We start from the raw sequence: 12,730 nt of genomic DNA, 5'->3' as shown, positions 1-12,730 counted from the left end.
GTGCAGCCCCGTTGGGCGGCAGCTGTGAGGGGGTGCGATGCGCGGCCCGCCGCGCTCCCGCCTGGGCTGGGCCGGGCCGGGGGTGGGAATGGGTGCTCTGGTCCTGCCCTGCGGCAGTGTGAGGCCGGTGCGGGCTTCAGGGGTTGCTTAGTGCTTCCTGCTAGAAGGTGAGGATGTCATCCTGTTTGCACGGGCTGGGGGAGATCAGCCGGTGCTGGCTCAAGGGAAGAAACACTCGGATGACGTACAGTGAACGTGTTGAGGGAGTACCTCAGCTTAAAAGTACCCACGAGTGAACAAGCATTCCTTTTCGACTGAGATGACCTGATGTGTTAACAGTATGCCAACTATGAATCACCTACCAACGCAGGCAAATAAAGTCACTGAAGTATATGTATCTAGTGTAGCTTTCATAACCACCGAGGCAAATTCAAAGGCCACGATGAAGAGTTTAAAATTCATACAGGAAATTAATTCTCCTGGTAGTTTCTGAGCTGTACACGTTCTAATAGAGGTTCAATGCCTCTGCTGAAGCAATCACAACTCAAAATGTGTTTTCATGTGATTTGGTATGATTAGAGTTGGTGATGTCTGAAAGTTGCACACTGCTTAGAAAATCACTGTTCATAATGGTCGTTACTGCCGCAGTTCACATCAAAGTTTAATATATTGCATTTATACCTCGGTTAGGCTTTCTCAGAGTATGTTTAGCTATTGCAAAAGTAAGGCATTGATAGCAATTAAAATATACAGAGCATGCTAAACTGTGGCTTGGAAACACCTTAGTGTAGATAAAGTAGGCTTTAAATTAAAAAAAAAAAAAAATCTATATATCTCTCAGTAAAGTATGGAAGCATACCCTGGTTTCAGAATGGTGGAATAGGAACTTGAGAATCCTTGCAGGGTTCAGTGTTGTGCTTAGAAGTGTACTTAATATTTGCTGGCTCACATCTCAGATGCACCTAATCAATGAAAAGTTTAGGGTTTTTTAGTAACCGTCTTCCTCCTTGGTCTTCTAATTCAAACGGGTGAAGCCCTCTGCACAAACTGCTTGTGGTTTCTGTTACCAGAACAGCAAAACTGAATGCATCATCTTACATGATACGTGGTTCTGCCTCTGTGCATATTAGCCTAAAGGAGAGTAAAAGTAATGTGTAGATTCATTTGACCTTACTGTAGTATGGAGAGACATGTGCTGTCATTTTCTAAACAGTACATACAATTTATTGTACTTAATTGTACTGTGTAAGCATACTGCTTGTACTGACAGTGTTTTGCTAATTGCAGTGCTGAAATATTAAGAATGTAAATGTTGACAAAGTTTTGCATACCAAGAAAACCTGAAACTTAAACTTTGTAGTTTTTTTTTTAAATGCTGTATTTATGTTTAATGGGCACATTATTTTCTAATAAGTTTGCTTTTGCCATTTCAAAAAAAGCTGTAGCCCATGTGATACAGAGAGAGATAACTGTAACCACCTTTGTCCTTGGTCTGTACTTGAACTCATATTTCTAATGATGGCCTTTCTTGTTATTTGTATCAGCTGTTCTCTCTAAATTGTTAGTGATTCTTCATTCTAGTAGTGCTTAGATCCAGTTTGGTTTTTCCTTAGTTTCTATTATAAGGGGTTTTTGTCAGAATAAAGAGAGTAGCAAAATAAAAGTGAAGGTATGTGTGTATACATATACACACACACACATAGATATATAAAAACACAAATATTTACATATGCACCCCTTCACTTTACACACACAGAATATGAAGGAAAAAGGAGGGTAAAGGTCAAAGCTTGGAAATGCTACCCTTAATATATTGGAAGTCTGTTCCATTTTCCTTTGCCCCATCTTAGTTATGTATGTTTCTTCATGTTTCCAAGTATAGGTAAGCATATCTCATATAAACCACTGTAAAGTGACATAGAGTCTTACAGATTAGATCAGTGGAAGTTTACAGTAGAAGGCATTATGCATGTATGTTAGGAATGGAGAGCCCAGAATTTGCAGAGCCTTTTCAAATATGTTTGTCAGGCCAGCACTTTTAGTGCTAATGGGTGTGTACAAAAAAAAAAGGGGGGGGAGGTGAGGGTTATATTTTGTTCAGAAGAGCCATGGCTTTGCGGAGTCTTTTCAAATATATTTTTTAGGCCAACAATTTCAGTGATAACCAGTGTGTTTAAGAAAGAAAGAAAAAAAAGTTAAGGGGTATATGTGGTTCAAAAGTTTCCGAAGTTTGATTTAATTGCTACTCCGCTACAAGTTTTTTCTTCATTCCTGCCTTTTTTTAATGAATCTTTTAAGAACAAGATAGTGATGACACACACCTTTGTAACCTCTTGTAAATAAAATGATTTTTCAGTAGCGTATCAACTCTAGATGTCAGTTCAGTAATGGAATCATAAGATCACGCTGGTTTGGAAATCAGGAGTTTTCTATTCTGCTGCTGTATTGGAAATCACAATATATTGGACTAATCACAATAGATCTCTCAAATTTTTTTTCTGTTATCCTTCTGACTAGTCCTACAAATATATTTTTAATTTTTTTCTTGAGCTCCCACTATATGCAGTTATTCTCAGTGTTTGCAGACTTTCAGTTAGTTCCTTCAGTAGTCTTAATTAAAAAGTTCAGTTACCGCAGATTGTGCTTTATTTTGTTGTAGGTTCAAGATGCTGGGCAAGAGATGGTGGCGTCTTCTGTCACACCAGGATCAGGAAAATCAAAGGTAAACAGTCCTCACAAATCTAATTTATGTGGATAGCAGTAGTTGAAAGAGTTACAGCTTAGCATGCAAGCTGTGACTACTAGGAAGACATAAAGATATTTTTAAACAGTTTCCTGTCTTCTAGACTTCTTGAAAAATTGATTTACAAACACTAGGCTAAGGTGTTTTGGAAAACATGGCGGGGGGGGGCGGAAATCTCTTATTGGTATGTTCGCTTCCTGTCATAATATTTGCTAAAATATTAGTAGCATCCAGTTCTGGCAGTAGTCTGTTTCATAATGTACACAGACTTCTTTGCATTTGTTGGAATTAAGTTTAAACAATGTCAATGTTAGGTCAGCATGTTATTTTCAAAACATTGTTCAAATTATATTGCTGAATCGTAACCCTTCCCAACTGAGTTCTCCTGTCGAACTGATGCTGCCCAGTTGTGTGCTCTAGAATGATTTTGGAAAAGTACAGAATTAGAAGTCGTTTCTGTTATTGCACTTGAAATAACAGAATTGGATAACATAACAGCAGTAACTTGGACTGTTATTGTTCTTGCAAATGTGTGGTAAGACAGTTTCTTGCCCTAAAATTTAACAACTTGGAAATCGGATGCTAAAATGCCCTGTTTTCTGTTTACCTCTGGGTTAGAGGAAGCTGGTTCCTCTAATACGTACTTTTTTACAGCTGGACACATTGCCCAAAGAAGACCTCATCAAGTTTGCAAAAAAGCAAGTGATGCTTATACAGAAAGCAAAGTCAAGATGTACAGGTACCTTACTGGAAAGAGAACAATTTCTGCCTTAATGCTTGGTACTATCTGACCTTTCCTAGTATCACTGCATATTTTTACTAGGTAGATTTAAATTCTAGGCAAATATCCTAGATTTTTTTCCTGCAATTTCACTCTTTTGTGGGAGGATAAAGGCTGAAGTCCTTAGAGCAAGGAAGGGAAGAAAAAGAAGCATTGCTTTTGTCAGGTATTAAATTAATTTTGATCTGGCAGTATGGCATGATGGAACAATGTAGCTTGTGCAAGAGTTGAAGTAGGACTTGTCATTGTCTGTTCCCCGTATCTGTTGCAGGGATACCTGTTGCTTTTCAGGAAGTAGATGGGAGGGGGAACGTCTCTGATAGATTTCTGCATAATTAGTACTGTTGTAGAGTACAATGGTTTCTTTAAAATAGTTAGCTACTTTATATTCGATCATTTGCTTCTTTAAGAAGAAATCATAAAATATACCAACCAAAATTTTGTGTTAACCACCTAAAAGCATCCTGTGTAAATCTGTGTTCTCATGTGCTGTCCTTCTCTCTGCTGTCCCTTTTCCTCCAGTGGCCCGCTACTTGCACTGGTGTCGCTTCCCCTTGTTTGGAGTTAGTTATGCTGACTGCTGGTAGCTGCCCAGCAAAGCAGTAAGGATAGGGATGGGCTATACTGGGTTCTTCTTCAGTGGGGTTATTCATAAGATCTTGCTCTTCTACCTGCTGCCTATTTTTAGAGAACCAGTAGGAACTGAGTATCTCTTGTCTGGCTTAAATTGATCATGAAATAGATAGAATTTTTTTTTATGATTGTCTTACTTTCTATCTGTTGTCCCTCCACCCAAACAAGGAAGCTTTGCTTCCTCAGGAAACCATGCTAAATGTCAGGACTGGAGAGGTAGTACTGAATGTTTGTTCTGTTTCCATTAGCCCTTTATATCACTCAGAAACAAACAAAAATTGATGAAGTAAAAGACATCTCTGATTTGAATAAGAGTGGTGTTAGGCACTGGATTTACTAGTAATTTGCTACTGTGATGGAGCATCAATTCATGCTGTGAAATTTCTGTACTTCTTTAAGAACTAGAGAAAGAGATTGAAGAACTCAGATCTAAAGCAGCTACTGGAGGAGCTGATGATATTATTCAGGTAGGAATATGTAATGGGTTTCTAATGTATTACATAATGTTAGCTGAAATAAATCTACAGAGATAATTTGTGGGAAATAGTAAATAGCTTTAAAACTGTTATTCAAATTGAATGTAATCAATTTTCAGGAATTCAAGACACTTCCTAAATAAAACCTTTTTTTTCTTCCTTCCCCCACATACTTACTCCGCTTTTCAGAAGACACTATTAGTTCTGTGAGGAACAGTACAGAATAGTACAATTTCCTCAGCAAGACTTTTTCCTTGTGTAGTTGGTTAGACAGGCTTTTGTTTATTTTAGAATGACCACTGCGGGAAGACTTCAGCCATTTAGAAAACTTCCGAGGCAGTCATTTGATGAGATCAGAAATACATAATTAAAGTTGCATGTCACAAGAAATACTTTTAGGAAAGTAACTGGGATTTTTTTTAAATGGCAAGAAAATCTGTCTTTCTCAAAGTAAGGGTCATAGACAGCATATGAAAGTGGAAGTTGGTAGCGAGGAGGAATTTATCAACTGGAAAATTGTTGTTAATAATTTGGATGGAAATTTCGCTTCTACAGAGGGGGAGCTCCCCCACCACTACCACCTGACAATAAAAAATGAGCTGATCGGAAATACGATTTTGAACAGAACCTATTACTGAACATCATTGTTTTAGTCTACCTATTCCGTATCTGTCATATTTGAGTTGAAAGTAACTTTTAAAATCAGACTGATCTGTTTAATTGACAAAAAAAGTCATGACCAATATGCGAGTTCCTACAGTTTGCAAAAGTCATTCAGGATTCCATTGTTAAGGAACCCTTCTTTCAGTGATCTTTCTCCCTTAAAATTAGGCTCTCACAGAAAGACTGGATGTTGTACTTCTGGAAAAAGCTGAAAGTCAGCAGCAGTGCTTAGCTCTGAAAAAAGAAAATATTCAAAGAAAGCAAGAAGCAGAGGTACTGAAATGAGCAATAGAACATTACTAAAATATTTCAGAATTATGTTTATCTTTATTTCCTAGTTTTCTTGTTGTGTATTTCACTTTCTTTTTAATCTTTTTCTTCACTTACCTGTGTTCTGTTTTACCTTAAAAAAAAGTCTGAAGGCTTCATATTTTTAAAGCATATTTTCTCTGTACCCCCTAATTTCTATTTTTTATAGGACTGACAATAAATACAAAATTCTTATATGCACCGGCTAGATCCACAGCTGTTCCAAAAGAACTCAGTCTGTGCATTAGTAGCCTACTGATGTGATGGCTTCAATCAATCAGCTCTGTCTTTCCATGGGAAATATGAGGTTTACATTCAGGTATTCATAGGAAGGAGCCTGTCAGCCAAGGCATCTAAATTATGTCTGTAATCTTAATAATAAAGTAAAGAGGGAATTGCTTGCAATTGATGAACATTGTTATATTCCAGATACTTGAATTTGATGCGCTAAAAGTAATTTGGTCTTTAATACATTATCGTAATAGTTGCTAAAGCTGAAATCTTTCATGACCGTTTTGTGAAATTATGCTGGTAAGCATGATTTAAGACTTAGTTTTCCTTTCTCATTCTGCAAACGTTTTTGTACTCTCTGCAGTGTCTTCTGAATTGAGTTGTCCTAACATAGTTAAATATTTTAAAACTATAGCAATTTTTAAAACTAAGGACTCCTAAATCTAAATCTTCTAATTCATTATTGTAAACAGTTTATTTGGAAATCCTGTGTGCTAAATTACCAGTATTTAATAACTTGTATGTTTGTTTAGGCTGCAGTGGCTAAGACAGAAGAATTGCAGAAGCAACTGGAGCAATTAAGTATTGACTCTCTGAAAGAAAGAAAAGCTCTGAAGAGTGAATTAGCAAATGCACAATGCAAACACAATGAGGACTTAACAAAGCTGAAAATAGAATTAGAGGAACAAGAGAAGAAACAAATGGGGCTGGTGGAACAGATTGAACATCATAGTGATAGTCAAAAAGAAGTTAAAAGATTACAAGATTATATCCAAATAATTAAATCTACTTATGAGGAGCAAATTTTGTGTCTGAGCAAGCAGTTGGAAACTGTGAATGAAGACAAAAACAAAGAAGTGACAAATCTGCAAGAAACTATTAAAAGCAACTCTCAGTGTTACCATAATGAAATCAATAATCTGAATGAAGAGCTTAAAAAATTAAAAACTGCCCATCAGGAAGAGGTGTCAGAGTTGATGCATCAGATTGAAATATCTTGTAAAGAAAATGAAGAAAAGCAAAATCAGATAAATCAGTTACAGCACAATTTGGCAGAGGAGGGCTTCATAAAAGAGAAAAATGCGAAGGATGAAATGTGTGCTCATACTGACCAGCGTGAGTATGACTTGGAGCAGCTGAGAGAAGTCTTAAATAAAAATGTAGAAAGCAAGATAGATCTTGTAGACTCACAAGAAGAACCTTGTGTAGAAGCGAAAATGGAAGAAAAGGTTAGGCACCTGGAGCATAGCTTAGAAGAGCTCCAGTCCCAACATAGTATATTAAAAGATGAGTTAACTTACATGAGTAATGTTAAACTAAAACTGGAAGAGGAAATCCATCGCATAAAGGACGAGTACTTTCATGAGCGGGAAGACTTGGACTTTAAGATAAATGAATTGCAGCTTACTAAAGAAGATTACTGTGGTGTAATCGAAAAACTGAAATTGGAGCTTCAAGCAGCAAGACAGCACTGTGAAACCGCTGTGAAAGAGCATAAGTTAGAAACTCAAACTCTGAAAGAGCAACATAAGAGAGAAATTTCTGAACTAAATGAAACTTTATTATCTGGTTCTGAAAAAGAAAAGATGGCATTAGTTTTTGAAATGCAGGAACTTAGAGAACAGCTTGAAAAGCTAACTCAGGAGAAAGAAGAAGCAGTGTCCAGTTACAACAGCCTGAGAGAAACAATGGAAACTCTACAGACTGAGCTAGGGGAATCTGCTGGAAAGATCAGCCAGGAGTTTGAATCAATGAGACAACAGCAAGCTTCTGATGTCAGTGAACTGCAACAGAAACTCCGAGCTGCTTTCAATGAAAAGGATGTTCTTCTTGAAACTGTGAATCGCCTCCAGGAAGAAACAGAAAAATTGTCATCTAATCTGCTAGAGATAGAAGAACTTAAATGTAAAATTGTTAGTCTTCAGGAGGAGAATAACACAATAACAAGCTCCCTCACTGCTGTGAAAGAACTGGAAGAGAAGATCGTTGCTCTTACTGATCAAAACAAGGATATTTTAAATGAAGTAAAATGCTTGGGTGAAGAGAGAGAAAACCTTCAGGAAAGGTGCAAGCAAGAACAAAGAAAAGTTCAGGAACTTCAGCAAGAAGTAGGTGTTGCTAACCAGTACAACAGCGACCTGAAGAAAAAGGTGGCAGAATTAACAGAGAGACTGAACGAAGCTTTAACTAGGAAGAGTGAAAATGCTCAAACGCTAGAGCAACTGGAAAACCAGATTGAAACTCTGGTGCGTGAAAGAGAGAACCTTTCATCTGAAGCATATACTCTTCGTGAGGAAAATAAGAAAATCATTCAGGAAAAAGGCGAATTAAGTGAAGAGCTGGAAAAGTTTACATCTGAAAAAGATGGTTGGTTAGTGTTGAAAGAGCAGTCTGAAAACTTAGAAAAAAACCTACAAATGATGACTGCAGAAAAAGACCATATATCAACATTACTTGAAAGTGAAAAAGCGCACAGATCCCTTGTAAGAACTCAGCTGTACCACTTACTTGAGCAAGTGGGGTCCAGCGTTTCTGATGCTGATGAAGAATATGATTCTTTTAACTTGTTACAAATTGCAAATGAATGCTTGGCAAAAATGAAAGAAGAGCAGTGCCTTGCTGTACAGAACGAGGAGAAAGTTCTTCATTTGCAGCGGGAAGTTGAGAGACTAGAGGAAGAAAATGCAGCTCAATATGCAGAACATAGATCCCTGATTCAGGATTTTGAAAAAGAAAAGGACCTCTTGAGAGAAGAATTGGAAGGAGTGTTGTCTGAAAAAGAAGCACTTCAACATGATATCCAGGAGCTGAAGAATGCCAGTGAAAAAACAAGGATTGAAAATCAAGATCTTTTAGCTAATACTGAAGAAATCACTCAAAAACTTGCTTTTTATGAAAGTCAAATACAAGAACAGCAAAAAGGATCAGAAAACCAAGACGACTTAAATTTGATTCTGGAACAAAAGGAAACTGAGCTTAGAAATGTGAAAGACGAACTGAGTTCTCTAAAGGTTATATTTTGTTATTGAAGTATACAGACTAAACCTCTAAAGTCTTCAGAATTAAGGTTCAAAAAATACTTTCAATTCTCTTTTTTTTTTTCCTTGGCCTCAAATTGAGTTTCCCTTCTAGAAAGCACATGTTTCTGAGTTTCCTAGCACCTCAGAATCCCCTCCCTCCCCCCAGGAAAAAAAACAACCAAACAAAACCAATCATAATGCTATTTTGACAAAAGCTGTTTGTACTTGAACCTCTCTTCCTATCAGTACCCCCCAAAGTGATCATTTAACTAGATGGACTAACTGACCTCATAATCTTTCACCTCTAACTTTCTGACTCCATCTCAAACAAAACTCCTGCTTGATCTGCATTAGCTGCTCCTGACTTCAGGTCCTGGGAATTGATGGTTATGTAAACCTGACAGCTGCAGAATTAATGGTCTCCCATTTTTTGTCCTCGGACAGGATGGAAAGCAGCTGTTAAAAGGTTGGAATGTTTTCCTTTCAACATAAGTATGCTTTTCATTTACGAAGCTGATATGAAATTGCACATAAAGACTTTCTTGGTAGTAAGAATGTAGACACAGTCCAGCTGTAGCTGAAACTTCTGGTGGCTTGTTAGGGGAAAAACAGATATCACAAAGAAATTTTTGTAATACTTCTTGTATCTTTGTTTATAATACAGAATTTAATGGAGACATTGACTGAGAAAACTGATCAACAGTCTTCGGTAGCAGAGCTTCAAGAAAAAATTGGTATCTTTCTTGCTGTTCTCTTATGTAAACAGTTGGGGGGTTTTGGATTGTTAGTTTTTCTTTCTCCGCATAGTTGTCCTGTATTTCCTACAAGCTAAGGAAGGTGGGGAAGTAGATATCAATACAACAGAATTTAATGGAGACATTGACTGAGAAAACTGATCAACAGTCTTCGGTAGCAGAGCTTCAAGAAAAAATTGGTATCTTTCTTGCTGTTCTCTTATGTAAACAGTTGGGGGGTTTTGGATTGTTAGTTTTTCTTTCTCCGCATAGTTGTCCTGTATTTCCTACAAGCTAAGGAAGGTGGGGAAGTAGATATCAATACAACTTCCTACTATATTCCTTCCATTAGGGTTTTAAAATATTTTTAGCAATCTTAAGTCGGTTATCATTTGGTATTTCTTAAGTTTTTCTTCCAAGGTGGGGAAGTAGATATCAATACAACTTCCTACAATATTCCTTCCATTAGGGTTTTAAAATATTTTTAGCAATCTTAAGTCGGTTATCATTTGGTATTTCTTAAGGTTTTTTCTTCCTGTGTACATTTGGCTATAAACAGTGTAGTGGATTTCATCTTTATTTTTTAAATAAGGGAAATAATTGTGTCAATAAGAATCCCTAAGGCTGTCAATAGGAGAGGAAAGCAACACTTTGCCAAAACTACTGTTGCCTCATTGCAGTTATCCCAACATATGGTTGTTGGAAAGAAAATGGTTCCGAGTTGTTACAACTGTAAGTAGCAGTAGACAGGAATATGGCTTTTTACGTTAACTGTGATGGAAGCCTCTGAAACAGGGAAAGATTGTCCCTAAGCTGTCTGTGCGGCTGGATGTTTTAGCTTCAGATTAAATTTAAATGCTTGACTGAATGAAATATTTGAACACACACCCCTGCTTTATATTTTGGTTTTTTTCAAAGTCATGCTGGTATTTGTGTTCTAATTTCATTTCATTTCTTGGGGGAGAGGGGAGGCGTATTTTTTCACTTTCTTATTTATTTATTTTAGGAAGGCTGGAAAAAGAATCTGCAGAAAAAGGAGAGAAGCTAAATAAAATTAAGGTCGTTGCTGTGAAAGCAAAGAAAGAATTAGATGCCAGCCGAAAAGAGGTACCCTGACTGCTTCTTAATATGAAGAACATTCTGCATCTGGGGTTCTGTTTTAATGACACACACTTCTTTGTAATAAGATGCAGACTCTGAGGGAAGAATTGGAGTTGGTTCGATCAGAAAAAGATCAGTTGTCTGCTTCAATGAAAGATGTCATTCAAGGAGCTGAAAGCTATAAGGTAAGAATAGTACTATATTTACGAAAGACAGTTAACTGTCAGAAAAAACTTTGCTTTTGAAGCCTAGCCTGGATATATATTGCTATTTACTTGCACAAGTATGTTTGGCAAAAGAAATTATGTCAGTGCGGTTGAGTACCCAAATCGAGAAATGTAAGGTTCTAGTAACAGAACTGTGCGGCTGCTGTCAGAAGAAAATAAGGCACTTCCTTTCTACTGGATGGTATTTTTAAACCTTTTAAATCTAGCATCATACATATCAAACAATGTGTTGCTGAGGCAAAACATAAATCCTTACGAATTCTTCAAAGTACATTAAATTGGGGATCAGTTAGAAAGTCCTTAATTGGTAAAGACATAAACTATTCCCTGGGAGTGGGTCCTCTTGGAGCACGTCTCTGGGCACATGAAGCAGGTGACTGGGGACAGGCAGCATTGGTTCACCAAGAGTAAATTGTGTCTGATTGCCTGTCATGATAAAACAGTTGGAGTTGTGGATGAGAGAACAGTGGATGTCTCTTATCTTGACTATAGGAAGGCTTTTGATGCTCTTTCACAGTACTCTTGCATCCACGCTAGGACATCACAGTCTAAATGGGTAAGCCACTGAATGGGTGCTTAAAAAATAAAGAAAACAGTTGCGTGGTTTGGCTCAGAGAGTAGCAATTAATGGCTTGTACTAGATGCCAGTAACTAATGGGGTACCAAAGGGGTCTGTGCTGGGACCTGTCCTGTTGAACTTTAACAATGACCTGGAGAAGGTGATGGAGTACACATTCATCAAGTTGTCAGATTATTCGTAATTGAGAACAGTCAATAGACTTGAGGGCAGGGCTTCCATTCAGAGAGACCTAGACAGGCGTGAGGAATGGGCTGACAGAAACCTTCTGAAGTTCAACAAAGACAGATGCAAAGGTCTTCATGTGGGAGAGAGGAACTCCTTGATACAAGCTGGGGACCGTGTGGCTGCTGAAAAGAATTTCAGGGTTTTGGTAGGCAGTGCACTGAGAATGAGAAAACTGTGTTCTGGTACCAAAGGTGGCCACAGCATCCTGGGCTGCAAGAACAGGAGTACAGCTAGTAGGTAAGGGAAGTCATTATCTCTCTTCGGTCAGCACTCCCATGAAGGTGAAGGTTCTAGAGAACAAGTCCTATGAGGAACGGCTGAGGGAACTGGGGTTGTTTAGTCTGGAGAAAAGGAAGTTCAGGGGAGACCTTATCACTCTCTACAACTACCTGAAAAGAGGTTGTAGCGAGGTGGGTGTCGGTCTCTTCTCCCAAGTAACAAGCGATGGGACGAGAGGAAATGGCCTCAAGTTGTGCCAGGGGAGGTTTAGGTTGGATATTAAGAAAACCCGAAAGGGTTGTCAAGCATGGGGCCAGGCTGCCCAGGGAAGTGGTTGAGTCCCCATCCCTGGAGGTATTTAAAAGGCGTGTAGATGTGGTGCTGAGGGACATGGTTTAGTGGTGGACTTGGCAGTGCTAGGTTAATGGTTGGACCCGATGCTCTTAAAGGTCTTTTCCAACCTAAATGATTCTATGAGAGACAGTAGTCCTAAATCAAAATGAGAGATTCCAACTGGATACATGGATAAACATTTTTACCCTATGAGGATGGTGAAGCTTTGGAACAGGTGGCCCAGAGGTGTAGTGTCATCTCCATCCTTGGAGGCAGGTCCTTGGAAAGACCTGACTGGACAAAGCTCTGAGCAACCTGGTCTGTTCTCATTGCTGGCCCTGCTTTAAGCAGGAGGTTGAATGTAGACCTCCTGAGGTCTTTTCCAACCTGAATTATTCTAGAATATTGTGAACTGAAAAGTGTTTCTCCCAGAGCCTGTAATGGAACGATAGCTT

At 38.2% G+C, this 12,730-nt stretch overlaps 1 protein-coding gene across 1 annotated transcript in view; it reads left to right on the top strand.

Annotated features, from left to right (window-relative positions):
* Nucleotides 1-2,660: 2,660 nt before the first annotated feature.
* Nucleotides 2,661-12,730, top strand: part of GCC2 (GRIP and coiled-coil domain containing 2) — a 29,604-nt gene continuing 19,534 nt past the window's right edge. Inside the window, exons 1-8 of the mRNA XM_009276102.1 lie at nucleotides 2,661-2,722; nucleotides 3,398-3,482; nucleotides 4,557-4,624; nucleotides 5,465-5,569; nucleotides 6,370-8,847; nucleotides 9,521-9,590; nucleotides 10,597-10,697; nucleotides 10,778-10,876. Of these exons, the coding sequence (XP_009274377.1) occupies nucleotides 2,681-2,722; nucleotides 3,398-3,482; nucleotides 4,557-4,624; nucleotides 5,465-5,569; nucleotides 6,370-8,847; nucleotides 9,521-9,590; nucleotides 10,597-10,697; nucleotides 10,778-10,876 (3,048 nt within the window). The 5' untranslated portion in view covers nucleotides 2,661-2,680. The remainder of the gene's footprint in view (nucleotides 2,723-3,397; nucleotides 3,483-4,556; nucleotides 4,625-5,464; nucleotides 5,570-6,369; nucleotides 8,848-9,520; nucleotides 9,591-10,596; nucleotides 10,698-10,777; nucleotides 10,877-12,730) is intronic.

Source organism: Aptenodytes forsteri, unplaced genomic scaffold (assembly GCF_000699145.1).
Source record: "Aptenodytes forsteri isolate BGI_AS27 unplaced genomic scaffold, ASM69914v1 Scaffold96, whole genome shotgun sequence".
NCBI lineage: Eukaryota > Metazoa > Chordata > Aves > Sphenisciformes > Spheniscidae > Aptenodytes > Aptenodytes forsteri.
This window is presented reverse-complemented; position numbering and strand designations above follow the sequence as displayed.